A 17,026-nucleotide genomic window follows, 5' to 3' on the forward strand; every position below is an offset into this window, starting at 1 on the left:
ACTGCAACAGTATCATTGGCTGACAAATTTGATGAGAAAAGACAGGTGGAAAACACATGTGTAAGAATGCCATAAGTAGGGAAAGGATTTTATTTTTAATTATGTAGCAGTTGTCTCTATCCATGTGTTGCTTCTCTTTACAGTATCTTGACAGTTCCTTTTTGAATGACAGTTGGAAGAAGGGAAAGAAAACACTGTATTTCTAATCATATCTCTATGTTGTTCCTATTTCTTATTTGAGGCTGGTTTAACTACTTATTTTCATCCTGGAATAAACCTGAAGAAAATCCATTATTACAGCATCAAACTTTATGAAAAACTGGAAGAAGAGACTGGACAGGTAATCTCCTTAATATTTTAAGTATTACTTCAGATCAACACTAACCTTACTAATAGTCTTACAAAAAAAGTTTGTAGTTGACAAGTTGTATATGTGTGTGTTATGACTATCATAAGGCTCCCTTTTTATTGAAATATATGCCTGCATATCTATGCTATAGTCTGGTGCTTAGTCACTAAATATTTCAGATGGTTTCCCAGATCCCTCTAAAGTTTAAGAAAATGGTTTTCATAAAACATCTCAGACACTCAGGAGACTCTACAACTTTAGCTTTGTATAGGAGCTAAAATAGCATCAAGGACCTGGAATGAACGGATTGATTATGATACATTCCTGCTTTAAACATGTCCCCTTAAAAATTCATCTGATATGATGCTCTCTCTACTTGAGAAGATTGCTGCAATTCTTCTCATCCCTTTCAGAGATGTGTTTTTATTTAGTGACCTAAGGAATGGGTATGCAGAGAAACACAGGAGTCATCTTTTTTATCTGGCACCACTCAGCCATACAGATTTCATTTACTAAACTCATGCTTGCTTCAGACTGCAGCGAGAATTGCATGATCCTCACTGTACTCATCTACAAACTTGATAATTGTAATAAAATGATTTTTTCTTCTTCTTACTGCTCAGATAGATAAGATACTACAGCAGATTATCACTGTGAGTTCCACTAAAAGACTTATTCAGTCATATTAATGTCCTGTGAGGGAACATAGAAAAGGTGAAGTAAATAGTGTATACCAGAAAGTGAGCATTCAGTGTCCAGCTATATAAGGATTTCTACTTTATTAAAAAGACAAAAAAAAGGCAGGTTGTTATTCATTGGGTCAGTAAAGGTCATTTAAATTTATTCTTCTCAATAGAAAATTATGCAGGGGATAGACTTTAATATAAACTTTTATATCTTTATTTTTGAGATACATCTGATTCTATTTTTCAAAGTGTATGAGTGCATAAATTCAAATTATAATCAAATTTAAAAAATAATTGTATCACGACATTCAATAAAAGCTTTTTACAGTTGTTTTGAAGATAGTACGTATTAACCTAGGAAGTTAATTTGATAACTTTTCTGAAGATTTTATTTTCTCTAGGAACTTACATGTGAGTTATATTTCTTCAAGGGCACCTAACTTACTTGAATCTCTTTTCAGTGGTGTCAATGGCAAAATTCCTGTAGACTCCCCATAGCATAGCAACATGCATTTATGGAGATAAGTAAAGGTTCTTTCAGTAATTCACTTCTGCTCTTTGTTTTAGGCTGTGGGGTTTCATCAGCCTGGCAGCATCAGAATTGCTTCAACCCCTACCAGGGTGGATGAATTCAAATACCAAATGACTCGCACTGGTTGGCACTCAACAGAGCAGTACCTAATCACGCCTGAGAAAGTACAAGAGTTATTTCCCTTATTAAACATGGATACGGTAAAGAACCTAATTTTATGAAAAAAACCTTCAATTGAAATTAAATATTGGTCTATCAGTTATGTAGACATAAGATGTGTTTCCTTTATATAAATTGTACAAGAAATTTTTGGTTTTCAGTGAAAAAAAGATGCATTGTAAACTAACATCAGACTGACATGCATTTTAGTGCATACTGTATGTCAGTGTGCATACTATTATAATATCTATAATATTATAATATTAAAGCATTACAGCCTTTGATTGCATTGGAGAACTGAGCAGCTTTACTTCCTTAGACCATTATTACGTTGGATAGTTGTACCCTGTTATTATGATATGTTTTGAAAATTTGTTTTGATTTGACTCCTCATGGTTTACTGCATTCAAGAAATAAAGTGTTTTTTAGAAAATTAGTTAATTTTGATAAATTTTAATTTCTTTCATTTTGTGGGATTTTACCTCCATGTAGGTTTTAGCTGGCCTGTATAACCCTGGAGATGGTCATATTGATCCCTATTCTCTCACTATGGCCTTGGCTGCAGGAGCCAGAAAATATGGTGCCCAATTAAATTACCCTGTCCAAGTGACTAATCTGAAATCCCGATCAGATGGGACATGGGACGTTGAAACTCCACTCGGAATAATTCAAGCAAAGAGAATTGTGAATACTGCAGGTAGGATTTAACATAAGCATTTGAATACTCTTCAGGTTTACAAACTAGCTGACATGGAGCATCTGTGATGAATTGTATGGATTACAAGAATAAGTACTATATGTTTTTGAACATTCCGTTGGTTTGTGGTAAAATGTAATTTGCAGATATTACTTACAATATTGTGGAAATTTAGCTCTCATGTTAATTGTCCTTGACTAGGCATTAAAAATATTTCTTTCTGGTTATTCTCCAGCAGTTACTAGTCAGACTGTCTTGAAAGATTTTAGTAGCAGAAGTGACCTTTACTGGTCTACAGTAAGTTGTGTAGAAGAGAGGCTACTGTCTATGCATATGGTTCTCTAAAATCTTATGAAAGCTACTTAGGAAGGGAGACGGGACATACAAATGAAGTAGAAATGTCTTTGCTGTTTTTTCAAAGAGACTGAGGATTTGCAGCAGGTAAGATAACCCTGCCTGTTTCAGTATTATCTTTCTCTAAGATTTAGCTCTACCCACATATCCTTGAAAGAGAAGATTTTTGTTGCCCTTTGAGTAGTATTTTAAACATGCACTTGGCTTAACAATACATTTTTTCATGTAATAAAAATTTCCTAACTCAAAGGAGCTTGTATTTACATATGCAATTTTTATTTTTCATTGTGTTAAAGAAGCCAAACTGATGTTTCTACTTCAAAGAGCTTTTGGGCAAGAGTCCTTTGGATTTGTCTTTGTTTTCCTAAATGAGTTGATAGGTCTAAAAACCTGCATTCAATCTAAACTTCACTTATTTTTATGCTGCTTTATACAAGTTATAGAAAAATACATTATTGGTGAAACTGTTGGCACCTCCTACATGAAGCGTGCCTTCTGCTTCCTAGTAGAAGAATTTCTGTTTTCAGTTCTTTGAAAACATGCTGAATATTTACCATTCGTATGAAATTTTTGCAGACTTTGTCTGTCTCAAACTGAATTATATCTGCATTTTTAGGGCACGAGTCTTTCATACATCCCACCGGTGAATAATGAGGCTTGAGTAGGAAGCTATGGTGGCTCAAGAGGACTTTTTTTTCTTGTTCAGATGGGACAAGTGAACTGAGAGCAAGGATATGTCCTTATAATTTCTTTCTACATCTGGGCAGTGGAAAAGAAAAAAGCATCTATTTCTACTGCAAAGCAGATAAAATGAACAAGTTGAGTGAGACAGGGACTCTTGTTGTTGATGGGCAGAATAACAATGGCTGACAATTGGAATTATGAGTGAGTTGGACTGGAAGGGGAATAGTCTGTGAGAGTGAAATGCTTGGGAAAGGTTCCTGGAGGTGGTTGGGAGCACTGTCAGCAAGTGGAACATTTAAGTGCTTGAGGAGTTGCTGAAGCTCAAACCAGAAGGGGTTGACACCACTTGGGGATGACACCACAGAGAGAGATAGTGAAAATGAATCTGAAATGTTGAAAAGGGATCTGAAGTGAACTGGAGCTGGAGCTTTTTGGACAAAAAGATCAGAAAGAATACTTGATGAATGGTTGCGTGTGAAACTGATACTGGAAAACTGAGGCTGCCTGAGCTGTCTGAGCATGAAAGACTGGTGGAATAGTGAGGGGGAGGTAGACATGTGTAGATTGGAAGGAAGAGAAGACAAGTGGGACAGGATTTGACAAACAAGGGAGACTGGCTTGCACACGGAGACAAAAGAGTTGAAGAAGGATGTAAGGACTGAAGTAAGAAGAGCAGAGTTTGAGACAGTGGAAAAGAAGAGCAAGTACGGTACATGCAGGAACGGGGAAGAGAGAAGACTGGGATAGAGAGAAATTTGGAGGTAGTGGGATAAAAGGGCCAGCTTCTGAGAGGATGACCTTTACTGGGTGACGTGTGTTAGATCATTCCAGGCTTTCAGGAAAGGCTAACTGGGGAACCCATTGAAAAGTTTGCTTTCTCATCATATGCCTCCCATACATGGGCAATTGCTATAAGCCTCGCTAAAATAGCAGGGATCTGAAAAAGTTCACCATGAGGTTCTAAGCATGCTCATGAGTGCCAAATAATGACATTTTGGAGAGAAAGAGGACTAGAAGAGTTCAGTGTGCTTTTTAGAAAGCAAACAACCACACAAACAGGGAAACCAAATTAAAAGAGTTTTACTTAGACCGCAAAGTCAAGCACTTAGAAGATAAGAGGCATCAATATTTGATTGCCTTTGGACTGTCAGTTCATGGCTTTCAGGCATGAATTATGGGTCAGCACTCAGTTACAAAATCACAAGCTCTCAGTTACTAACAGGATCCTTATGTCATTTGTTACACAGTATGGATATATTTGTCTGGGAGTGATCCAGGATTATAGAATGGAAAGGCAGCTATTTTGGCAATCAGAGTTCTTGTTTAGGCCACGAGCTTGTAGGGGCTCATTATTCCTAACTATCGGCTCTGCATCATATGGATGAAGTATCACAGATGTAGTAATTTCCTTATATTTTTGTAGTGTGCGTATTTTTCTTTGACTTATGTATCAAGTTGACATTAGGCAGAGTTTTCTAGTAAATGCTTTTCAAAGTTTATTTGCAAAAATTAGAGTGCACCCTTGTGAAATTTACTTGTCTTTTTTTATTATGTAATAAGTTATTAAACCAACAACATATTTGGTTAATTCTCTTGTGTAGTTAGCTTTTCAGACAAAATGAACATTTGAAGCACATATTGCTTAACATTCTGGCTAAGGATGTGAAATCAATACTGTATAACACACATCTCTTATAAATGTTCTCTCAGCTAACATTCATTCTTCTTCTCAGCCTTGCCTCATTCCACTACAGATCATGACTGGTATAATTCAGAGCTTGTATTTTAGGCTCATGTTGCAATATGAGGACAGAAAAACATATCAGAACGCTCTCTACATTCTTTGTCCCCCCTCACTCCCCAACTGACATCTGCTGTGGAACTGGAACAAACTAGTTTCAACCAATCTTTAGCTGTTCCTTATGTGAGATTTCCATTTAGGAAGAAAGCAGATGCCTAATAAATAATCCCTGACATGAACTAACTGGTACTGAGCCTGCTGAAGTGATTTGCATCCTATTTATAATGGAATGGTTGATTAAAGTCTGCAAAAATACTGAATTTAGTTTATATATACAGTATGTGTGTGTGTATATAAGCACACATTTGCAGACGTACACATCATATATACAACCATTTATATATACGTAGTGAGGAAAGATTTTCTTTTTTAAAATCAAGATAGTCAGATTACATAGTTCAGCAGATATGCTAAGTAATACCACCACTAAATATTTCAGCATCAGATGTTTGCAGTCTGTACAATTTAATCTTCACAAATGTCCTGGAGATATAATTTATGCCTTCATTTATCTCTACTATGTGTGATAGAACTTGACATCTGCTTCCAATTAGAATTTGTTTCAGAGACCTTTTGCCATTTTTGTGTTTGCAATAGCTTTTGCACATTGTTCAAAACCCTTAAACAGAGAAACTGTAATATTTTTCATTTAGTAAATGTCAGCTGTTGTTATTCTAAGCAATTAAATAAGCACTTATCATAAGTATGATTTTTTTTAGAAATAAAAAATTTAAGATTTGATTTTGAGCAAACCTAAACTATTTGCCTTTAATTCAAACGCAATTTAAAGTCAGCTGTGTTTGTAATGTACTTCTGCAAACTTAATGGCTAAGAAATTTAATATCATTTTGAAAGAAACAAAGTTAAGTTTCAAAGACCTAAAATTAAGTCTACCATTTTTATTTTCTTTGAGGAGCTTCGATGTGCTTGCTGTCTATATTTTCCCACTGATTCTGTTTTAATGAGTAAGCAAAATAGTGAATTTATTAGAAGTGCATTTGCAGAGCATTATTTCTTTTCCAGATATCTCTTTACGTGCAAACAATTTTGGCAGGAAAACAGTGCATAATACTAGAAATACAATTTTCTGCTACTTCACCTTTTCTTCTCCTCTGTTGATAATTACCTGACCTCACCTTAAAATAGTTTTCTTTGTAGGTGACATGGAAACGTCCAAATCAAAAAAGTTCCCTAAAGATTGTTAGCCTCCACTTAAATCCACATTTGTATTTGTCATGTGTAATGGAGCAAACCCTTGCATATGTACTAGAAATTCAACTTTATTAGAATTTTTTGGTTGTTTTTTTTGTATAGGGGAGCATAAATCAGGCTTCAGTAGCCTTAAAGGATGATTTGGATCACTCACGGTGTGGCTATGGCGTGATCTTCCCTGAGCCAATTTAACTGACTTCGCAAGTATTCTGTCAGTGTGTCCCCTCTGAGCGGTCAGGATGCCATTAAGAAGCAAAAGCCTTATATATGGTAAATGCAGAACAACAGATAGTCGTTTTCAGTATTTACTGGGCAGGGTGATTTTAATTCAACAGATCTGTCATGGTCCTGGATTTCCAGCTCCCTTGCTTTACCTGGCTGTCAGCAATTGTCAAGTGAGTTACCACAGAAAACATTTTCCTCAGAAACTCTGCATTTTTAAAAACTGTGGGTGGTAGACCCTGTGGCTGGTTTGTAATATTAAGTAAGAGACCGACAGCCCTCCTGGCATGGGGGAATGGCACAAGGCCAGCCGAGCCCAACTCAGCTTTCCTAATCGCCCTGGCTTTAGGCCATGCCCGAGACATGAGGATGTATTCCCAAGTTAATGTCAGCAAGCAGCACGGGCCGGCTGCTCCCTGACAGAGAGGGAGCCAAGCGCGACAGCAAGGCTGGCAGGGCAGGGGACGAGCCAGCAAGGGCTCTGTCCTACAGGGCAGGACCAGGTCCAGCAGCGGGAGTCAGCCCACCGTTCAGATCTCCAGACAAGCTTGCAGGGATGAGGCACAAGGCAGACCCATGGTGACAACGCCAGGCTGAGGCCGAGCCAGGAGGTTGAGCCACAGGTCAGGAACAGGCCCGGTGACGGTAACCAGGGTCAGATACTGCCCAGTGATCAACAGGCGGGAGCATAGAGACGAGACTGGGCTGAGGTCAAGCTGGGAAGTAGCCCACGGATCAGGGTCTGGATCAATGAGGTCCATGGCCAGGCAGAGGCATGGTTGTGACAGACCTGTGCTGTAAACAGGTACAGCTACAATCAATCCAGCTCAGACAGGTTCTGAAGGCTCTGCGCTGACCTGAAATGGGGCTTCTGGGCTCATGGGCAGGCATGTGGGTGAAAGTCTCAGGTGAGGCTGCTCAGGGTCATTAATGCCTCCTAGTGGCCTCAGGGCCCTGGGAGCTAAATTTTGACCAGATCTTGGAGAGTATGGAATTGAAGAGAGAGGCAGGAGCATTTGGGTTAGACAAGTAAGCAGCAACAAGGAAGAAAAGTTATATGTTAAGCTGGGCAACATGAGCGTTAAGTCCCAGGAGAAGTGGCAGCTCTGTCAGGTAGCAAATCTTGCTGGAGATACTTTTTCATAAACAGTTTGGAATCAGGTGGTTACAAAGGAACCAGACTGACCCGTCTTCTTTCCCTGGGTGCCATATATCACATAGCCTTTTCTTTGGAAGCCCTGCTACCTCTTCCTCCTCTTCCATTTTGCCTTCCCCCAACCCTCACTCCCAGCCTCCTCTGAAACTCCTGCTTCATTGGATTTACCCCCTTCATTCCCACGTCTGAACCTGCGCTCCTTGATCAAAAGAGTCAGGAGAGTGGGGCTGAGGAATATTCCAAGCTTCTTAGAGCAGCTGACATCCCAGTCAATTGTATCTGTCTGATTCCCAGGTCTGTATGTTCCAGCCTCACAGCAGATGTGAGCCATGATGCAGAGCCCAAACTAATAAGTTTGGCAGTTAAGTGGCATTCACTTCTTGACTTTTACACAGGTACCTCACTAAGTGATTGTGTCTTACCAACTTAACATTAACAGAGAAGAATTAGGTCTTCTTTAACTTATGCCTAGTGGTATACGTGAAGGACCTTGAACAGGCTTCAGGGGCAGGGAAATTGTTGCTTGCGTTTTCTGGTCACAGTCTGTATCAGAACTTGAAGCTGGGGAACTACTGGAGAGCACACTGACTACTGACTGATACAAACATCATAATGAATTGATTGCTATGTGAGAGACATATTAATATGAGTCACATGATGCATGTGAAAGAGGAGAGAAACTGAAATTCTCACGGTTAGCGGGCTGAAAGTACTGCCTTGCTGTATTGGGGTGTTAGGACTTGACTACTGTCGGGAAAGCATACTCTGTCATTTGGTTGATAGTAAGAGGCTAGGTTAACACCTGTGGTGTGAGCTAATGTATTCTGATTTTTAAGTGTCTCTGACTTTGCTAGGACTGCATTGCAGGCTTACTTTACTGAAGTAAACCAAGGTGTTTGTAGGACTGTTAATTGAATTATCTACTGAACTTTTAGAAACCTAATTTATACTTTACCAATTATATTGTTTTAATATCTGTATACTAGGATAATATATAGTAGTATAATTAGGAACAAGGACATGGAATTATGGACAGAAAATTATGCTGGATAATATGAAAAATAATTTGAAAATTTAAAGTTTGGAGAAAAATTACTTTGACACATTCCATAAAGCACAGTGCTTCCTGCAAATGTTTTACTGTTGTTTTCCATTCACTGAAATCAGTGCTTGAATATTTCTGTTTTGTTTTTTGTCTTCTCTAGGCTTCTGGGCCCGTGACATAGGCAAGATGATTGGTCTGCAGCACCCTCTCATACCTGTTCATCATCAATATGTTGTGACATCAACTATCCCTGAAGTGAAAGCCCTAAAAACAGAATTGCCTGTGATTCGTGACTTAGAAGGATCATACTATCTAAGGCAAGAAAGGGATGGTCTTTTATTTGGTCCATATGAAAGTGAGGAGAAGATGAAGCTGCAGGACTCATGGGTAACAAATGGAGTCCCACCAGGTAATGAAGACTGTTAAATCTTTAAACTTGATAAGCACTAGCACAGATTTTAATGTGTATAAATCCCAACCTGTTGTGCTGCCTTATGTGGTGGAAAATAGAAAATATTTGCAATGCATGATTGTAATGCAGAAACCTTTTTTCAAAGAATAGTTATAACTCTAATGACAAGACTGAATAGAAATAAAAATGTAACATAAAAAAGCCTATTGGAAATAGGCACAGAATACACATCTACAACATAGTCTTAGCCTACTCTCTGAACAGGTGCCTGTGTGTTGTAATTAGATACAACCACTGAATCTGTGTTATGTAGCATTTTGCAACTGAATAGGGATTTTTCTAAGCTACAGTTCTCTCCAGCATACTGACAGGGGCTCTGGAATTTTGCTCTTCCCCCAGAGATAACGTGATTGTCAAATTGGAACACAGGTATAGCAAAGGAATGTCTTAGACAAAATGCTGTGATCAGATATAAGTGCAAGCAAGCTGTAGATTTGTATAGAAATTTTTGTACAAAAAAATCCTTATGTCATATTGCTGCCTATTTAAAAAAAAAAAAAAAAAATTGTTGTGTTATATCTAGGCTCCAGCTTTCCATTCACTTCTAGACAGAAAGTTTTATTAAGTGAACAGTGTTTCTGTTTTAAAAAAACACTATGTGTTTTCTAAGGAGAACCAATCAGCATTGTTGGGTTTTGGGTTACGCTGACATAGCTTCCTGAGCATATTGTCTCCAGTAGTGTCAAGTCCCTCTACAGAGTGATGTTCAATAATGCTTAGGCCTCAGGCTGAAGGGTGAAATATACCCAGGAATTCACTAAACACCATGATAATCATAAGCTGACACAGACAGTATCTTTCTTCCCCTCCTCAAATTGCCGGCATAGTGAGAAAAATAAGTGGGTTGTATTAACATAGAAGGAAGTTTCTGTGTTTCTCCATTTCCTTTCTACTTCATTGTTGAATTTGCATGACCTTAGGGTTAAACAAATATGTATAAAGGACAGTATAACTGCAGTGACAATAAACTTGATCCTGCAGGTAACTAGGGATTTATGTACACCATTTTTCTCATGTAGGATGGCAAAGGCTTGAATGTACTTATTGATTAATTCCATGAACTTTTATACATGTAGATTGCATCACTGTATTTAAAATGTAAGTATTTTCGGTGTAATTAAGTATTTAATAAGAGTCATATATTTGTGCAGGTTTTGGAAAAGAACTATTTGAGTCTGATTTAGACAGAATAATGGAGCATATTGAGGCTGCTATGGAAATGGTACCCGTTCTGAAAAAAGCAGATATCGTGAACACAATTGCGGGTCCTATCACCTATTCTCCAGACATTCTTCCCATGGTGGGACCACATCAGGGTGTCAGAAATTACTGGGTAGCGATTGGTTTTGGGTGAGTAAATTCTTCGTGATAGCTTTTGTCTGTCATATTTTTAAAATGGCAGTCAGCTCAAGCTTGCACATTTTTATGGGTTTGGAGGTTGTTTTGCACATATTTTATTTAAAATGTAATTGGAAATAGTCTTAATTACCACTTCCTACATAATAGAAGCTCATCCTTCTCTCATGCTTCTTCTTCATAACTCTCACTATTTTTCCATTTTCTTCCCTTCTTTTATTCTGGAGGCCAATATCTGTGACACTTTATGAAGCAGCAAGAAATGGATAGTACTTGCTACTGTGTGTGCAGCAAGTTAAAGTCATAAAAGTGCTGGAGTTTATAATACACTTTCCAGTTCATTTTATGTATTGCTTTGAATTACATGGTGTTCAACAGTTGTTTGGCATATGCAGAAACTGGTGTCACAGAAGTTGGACAAGAATGAGTGGTACAGGGTGAACTTTTAATAGGAAGTACTAACTTTTGGGTGAAGAGTTGAAGGCATACTAAGCAGAAGGCATTGCTGGCATACTGGGTGACTGCACTACGGATACAAACACAGTAATGGTTCTGACTGTTGAAGGTTGAGCTGAAAAATTGTGTTGCTGGGTGTTGTAGGAAAGCAAATGAAGAGGGCAGTGTGACAACAGGAATCAGTGTTTTACTGGTGTCATTTTCCTACCCATTATATTTTCTTCGAATGGGATTTACGTCTTATATGCTCTGGCCCCACTAAAGTCAGTGCTAAAACTCTTCTGACTTCTCTTTAATTGTCTTAGTTTGACCATTAATTCAAGATGGATGAATACAATTCCAGGCACATGTTATTGAACACATTCTGTTTACACTGTTTTTCCAATTGCCTAACTTGCTGTTCAAAATCCAGCTCAGCTTTTTGCAGTTTTCTTCAGTCCAAACCAAACAAACCCTCAGATCATAAGATAAGGCAGTACCACTAACGTGCTTTCCAAGGCCCTCAAAATAAAAAGGTTAGGTACTTTTGCAATGATTCATTGTGAAAGGTATTCACCTTTGCTGCTTGGATTTAAAACAAAAAATATCGTTATCTTTTAGTAACATTTGCAGAACTTATAGTTACAAAAGTGGTTTGCCTAGTCCTTTTTCACCAAAAAGACTGTTTAAGTTCATTACTGTGCTGACAGACTTTGAAGCCTGTTTTCTTTCATTGGTGTCAGTAGGAGCAGAATCAAAGTTCCATATAGGAGTAACTGAAGACTGGTGTTATATATTAAAGTTTCTTTAAACAAACTTATTTCAGGAATTCGATTATTCTCATAATGTTTAGAGGCAGGTTGCAATTGTGTTGCTGTCATTGGATTGCTTTGCTTTTCAGGGACGTTTGACTCTGTTCTACGCATGTGGGTCACTGCGGTGTTTCTACCAGTGTTGTAATTTTTTGTGTGCATTAGCAAATCCTTATCTCATAGTCAACTAGCAGGGACATTGTGACAGAGGACTTAGTGCTGTTAGTTTAGAGGATTTTTATTATCTAAAATTGGCAGCTTGCTAGGCATTTTAATGTGCAAAGAAGTTAAGTATATTTAGCAGAGCTTGTAGCGCTATTTATTACTAAGGTTGCTCAATGCTTCCCATTTAAGACTGTTTTCAGTTACTTATAGCTTTGAAAATGTTAACAAGAGTAGGCTAGAATTTTATTCTGAAATTTTTAAGTGAAAGCAATGTAACCATTCCAAAGAACGAGATTTTTGGAAAGTATGTTGTTTTGCTCTGTTAAGTGTCTTGGGGTGAAGTCTTCCTTTTGAAAAGCTCTTATTTCCCCATTTTCTGAGAATGAACTTCACATTTGGCAGAAGTGACCTTTATCCTAAAGATATGCCTTTCTGCTGTTCTTCACAAAATCTATCCATGAGGCCCATTCACAAGCCTTTATAAATGTTACAGCTCATAAACCCTTAATAGAGGCTCACTAAATCATAGAATCATAGAATAGTAGGTTGGAAGGGACCTCAAGGAGCATCTGGTCCAACCTTTCTTGGCAACCACATGGTCCAGACAAGATGGACCAACACCCTGTCCAGCTGAACGTTTAAAGTGTCCAATGCCGGGGAATCTACCACTTCCTTGGGGAGACTATTTCAATGGCTGATTTTGCTCATTGTGGAATTTTTTTTCTCTCATGTCCAATCAGATTCTCCCCAGGAGTAACTTGTACCCATTACCCCTCATCTTTTCCATGTGACTCCTTGTAAAAAGGGAGTCTCCATCATCTTTGTAGCCACCCTTTAAATACTGGAACAAGGTCTTGCACTAAGATTCCTGCATTCTATCTACAGTAGTATTCCAGAGCCAGAGACTCAACAGAAGTTTTCATGTAGAAATGGGATAGAAAAATTGCTACAGCTGGGACAAAGACACTATAAAAGGGACCATGGTGTGCAAGGACTCAAATTTCCTAGGAAGAATGAGTGGAATGAGTCAGAAATAGGTGAGAAGCAAGGACTCATAAACAAGCAAAACCAAGAACAGGACAGGGACAATGGGGAAGGTAATCTGATGGGGACTGGAAGGAGAGAAGAAAAACAGAGAAGAAGAGTTTGTATTCATTAAGGAAATTTCTCTAAAACCTCATATGAAGATTGGGATTCCTAAACTGAACCACTCTTTACTACTCTACTTGTAACATCCCATCCTTGCAAAGCATGTGTTTCATGTTTGTGTAGCAGAACTGCAGTGGAGTATTAGGACAATCAGCTGCCCATTATCTGGGGATTTAAAATCTCTGATAACATAGGCCTTGCTAGGAGCACCAAAATCAACTGATTACACAGTTAGTGCTGCAGAGCTCTGCTGAGACCAGTGAGCCCACATGCAGTGCTGCACCTGTAGTAGCAACTCCGCAGCACAGGGCTGTCTTGCCCCAGGATTGCCCTGCCATCAGCTCAGCATTCTTCAGCTGAGGCTGGAAAACTTCACTGTATTTGGTCTGTTGCTACCCATAGTCATGGTGGTCTCTCTGCTGTGTTCCCCTGTGGTTTTGCCTGCAGTGAACAGTGCAGGGAGATTTAAGGTGTCTAAAACTTCTGGAGCCGTTCTTGAAGGCATCGTAGCCATGGTCACAAAACTTATACCCATGAATAACTAAGCATTGGCTACTTAAGTTGCATCCAGCAATGGCTAGCTCTTCTGTACTGCTTGAAGAGTGGCAGTTTACAAGCGTTCATCCTTACCGCATTAACTGTGGTAATACAAGCTTGTGCTGAGAATCTGAATATTTATGCTGAACAGCCTAAAGGAGTGTGTTTGGCAGAATTACTTCATGTACTCAACTGTTTGATATTTCTGTATTATTTAAATAAATAAATAAATAACAGATAAAACCCCACTATATCAAAGTAATCTCATGAATATTATTAAGTCAGGCGTTCCACAGTTAGGAAATGCCAGAAATAAGTTGTCTGTGTAATCTGAATTCATTCGTCTTCTGCATATGCATTAGAATTAAATTATTAGATCCTTCTTTTTCTTTTTTTCCCCAACAAGATCCTTGCCTATTTAGTTGAGGACATAGAATTCAGAATGCAAAGTTGATGAACAGCAATTCAATTTTGTTCTAGCTTCACTAGTCAGTGTGAGTGTCTGTGATTTAATTGCTACATGCTAATCTAAACTTGGTTTTGGACAGACTTGCTATTTCTTCAAGGACTTTTCTCTTGTGCTTATTGGAGCTTTTCACAAATAACTAAGAATTTATTTTCATATCTTCCCTAGACAACAGGCTATTTTCACACTTTTTTTTTTTTTAGACATGGCAAACTAATTCACCAAGGTATTAAAATAGAAAGGTTGAAATAATTCAGTATTAATAATTAAATGTTTTGGTGCCAAATCTAAGGTACCTGTAATTCAGGCATACGACTTTGGTCATATGTAAACTGAGTAGTGACACACACATATTGCAGCGCAACAAAGGTCCTTGTCCATAGTTGTCCACTTCAAGTACTCGCAGGGGCACATTTCACACAGAGCTTTTTCCCTGTGGATGTCAAGATGTCAAGCATTTTGGAAGTTAGAATTATATACACAGTGTTTAAGTAAGGAAACCTTACATCTATAACTTCATAACTTTGGAGCATCTGCCTTTGCTGCCTGGTGTGTTCCTTTAATGCAGGTTTCTAACAAGAGATCTCCTCCACGGTCTGATCCTTCACACACTCATTATGTAGAAACAGGACAGGATTTTGCTACAGGCTGGTAGCAGAAAATTTCTACATGTTTATTTTGTTAGTATAAGCTTTCTGGAACCAGTTCTTTTTGTAGTTTTAGTGGAGAACAGAGAAGGTAAATCAGGTGAGAAAAAGCACTTTCAACTCTGGCACCACTGCAAATAAGTTTTCTAGTTTTATCTGCATTGCCTCTGTGTTCCCTGATTCTTTAAAGCTTTCTCAGTAGTGTTTCATTGTGTTTTGTTGCTGTTGCTCATGTCACTGTAATGTAAATATTCACTGTAGCTGCTAGAATGCCTCAGTCTCGTTTTCAAATCTGAGTCTGGTTTAATAAAATCTGATTGAAAAAGAAGAGCTGTTGTATGACTAGACAGGGTATTTAATGGATGTCAGAAGTTTGAGTACTTTCTTTAGTATTAATTTTTGAAGAGTTCTAGTGTCCCTTGAAAAGATTGTTAAATTTTGAACTTTAGAAAAAGAGCGAGTTTGCTGTAACCTCATGCAGCAGAAATGCTGTACATTAGCAACAGAGTTTTGCTGCTGACAGTGGGGCTGTAGAAATATCTGTCAATAAAACGTGTAATCTTGGAAAACTATACAAACTATAATAAAAAAAAAGAGGGAAAAATTTATAACATTTTAGGGCATGTATTAGCAGTATATGCTAGTTCTGATTTTTAAAAATAAAGACAGACTTGGCACTACAGGACTTCTTCCTGTTTTTAAGGTATGGCATTATACACGCTGGTGGCATAGGAAAGTATCTCAGTGACTGGATCCTTGAGGGGGAACCTCCATTTGACCTCATAGAATTAGATCCCAACCGGTATGGAAAGTGGACCACCACAGAATACACTGCAGCCAAAGCAAGAGAATCTTATGGTTTTAATAACATTGGTAAGAAGGTATTTTTTTTTTAAATGCATTTATATCCTGAAAATGGATTCCAACAAAGCCTACCTCTAGATTTCTCTGTTTATATATATATGTGTGTGTTAATATATTTTCTATCTTCATGATGTACAGTATTTAGTGTGCCATGGTTTTTGGTTTGTGTTTTTTTCCCTCTAGTTGGTTACCCTAAAGAAGAAAGATTTGCTGGGAGACCAACAGAGAGAACCAGTGGGCTGTACGATTTGCTGAAATCAAAATGTTCAATGGGCTTTCATGCAGGATGGGAGCAACCTCATTGGTTCTACAAACCTGGAGATGAGACGGGATACAAGTAAATAAAAGATTACCTCCCTCCCCTGTCCCCCTGAGTAAATCCCGATAAATTGCCGTGATAGCAAAGGCCAGCTGTGTTAAATTTAATAAGAATCATACATTTATCATTCATTTCAGCTAAAGGTATCTATTAGGTAGATCTTCCACTATTGTTTTTTCTATAGTTTAGAATCCCTTTCATTCTGATAACTCCAACATTTCAAAACACACACCACGGTATCCTGTAACTGTTCTTGGTATAGGCTATCATGGAGCAGCCTAGCTCAAGGAAAAGCTTAGAGAACAATCATTATAAATTTGTATTTTTCTCCCTTTCTTATTATTTGATCAGAAACACAGTATAACGTTTTCATTAAAAAGCTGATTCCTCTCTGTATAATTTTCAGGAAAGGAGAAGCCCAATCCTCCTTTTTTTTTTTTTTTCCTGTGCCTGCCTACCTAGTTACTTGCTTGCATCAGGGAGCAAATAAATGTTTTCCACGGGGATACTGGAGTCCCAATCTAAATGAGGCTCATAAAGGAATAAAGAGACACACTCAGCTGTTCAGAAAGAAAGCCTTTGACACCTTAAACTCAAATAAATGATTCAGCAACAAAGTATGCTGTAAATTTACATGACAGACTACTACTTCTTTTAACATTTGAACAGTTCACAGTTTATTGTACAAAATGGTTGATAAAATATCAACTCATATCTTTCTCTGTTGTTAAAGGATTTTAATAATTAAACTATGTTAGACCAAGGAAAATATTGGGTAAGCTACCTACAATTAGGAAAGTCTATCTCTTTTGAATTATTATTAAACTGAAGGAACTGAAGACTACGTTTTGCTGAAAAGAGCACAAAAATTCCAAATTGTGTTTTATGTGTGTAAATGCTCTGTTTC

The 17,026-nt window shown here is 37.9% G+C and overlaps 1 protein-coding gene across 1 annotated transcript in view; it reads left to right on the forward strand.

Moving 5' to 3' along the window:
• The window catches only part of DMGDH (dimethylglycine dehydrogenase), a 49,187-nt gene that overhangs the window by 8,967 nt on the left and 23,194 nt on the right, over positions 1 to 17,026 (forward strand). Inside the window, exons 3-9 of the mRNA XM_074570705.1 lie at positions 242 to 340; positions 1,603 to 1,767; positions 2,219 to 2,423; positions 9,058 to 9,306; positions 10,521 to 10,719; positions 15,640 to 15,809; positions 15,984 to 16,137. Coding sequence (XP_074426806.1) covers positions 242 to 340; positions 1,603 to 1,767; positions 2,219 to 2,423; positions 9,058 to 9,306; positions 10,521 to 10,719; positions 15,640 to 15,809; positions 15,984 to 16,137 — 1,241 coding nt within the window. The remainder of the gene's footprint in view (positions 1 to 241; positions 341 to 1,602; positions 1,768 to 2,218; positions 2,424 to 9,057; positions 9,307 to 10,520; positions 10,720 to 15,639; positions 15,810 to 15,983; positions 16,138 to 17,026) is intronic.

Source organism: Larus michahellis, chromosome Z, assembly GCF_964199755.1.
Source record: "Larus michahellis chromosome Z, bLarMic1.1, whole genome shotgun sequence".
Lineage (NCBI taxonomy): Eukaryota > Metazoa > Chordata > Aves > Charadriiformes > Laridae > Larus > Larus michahellis.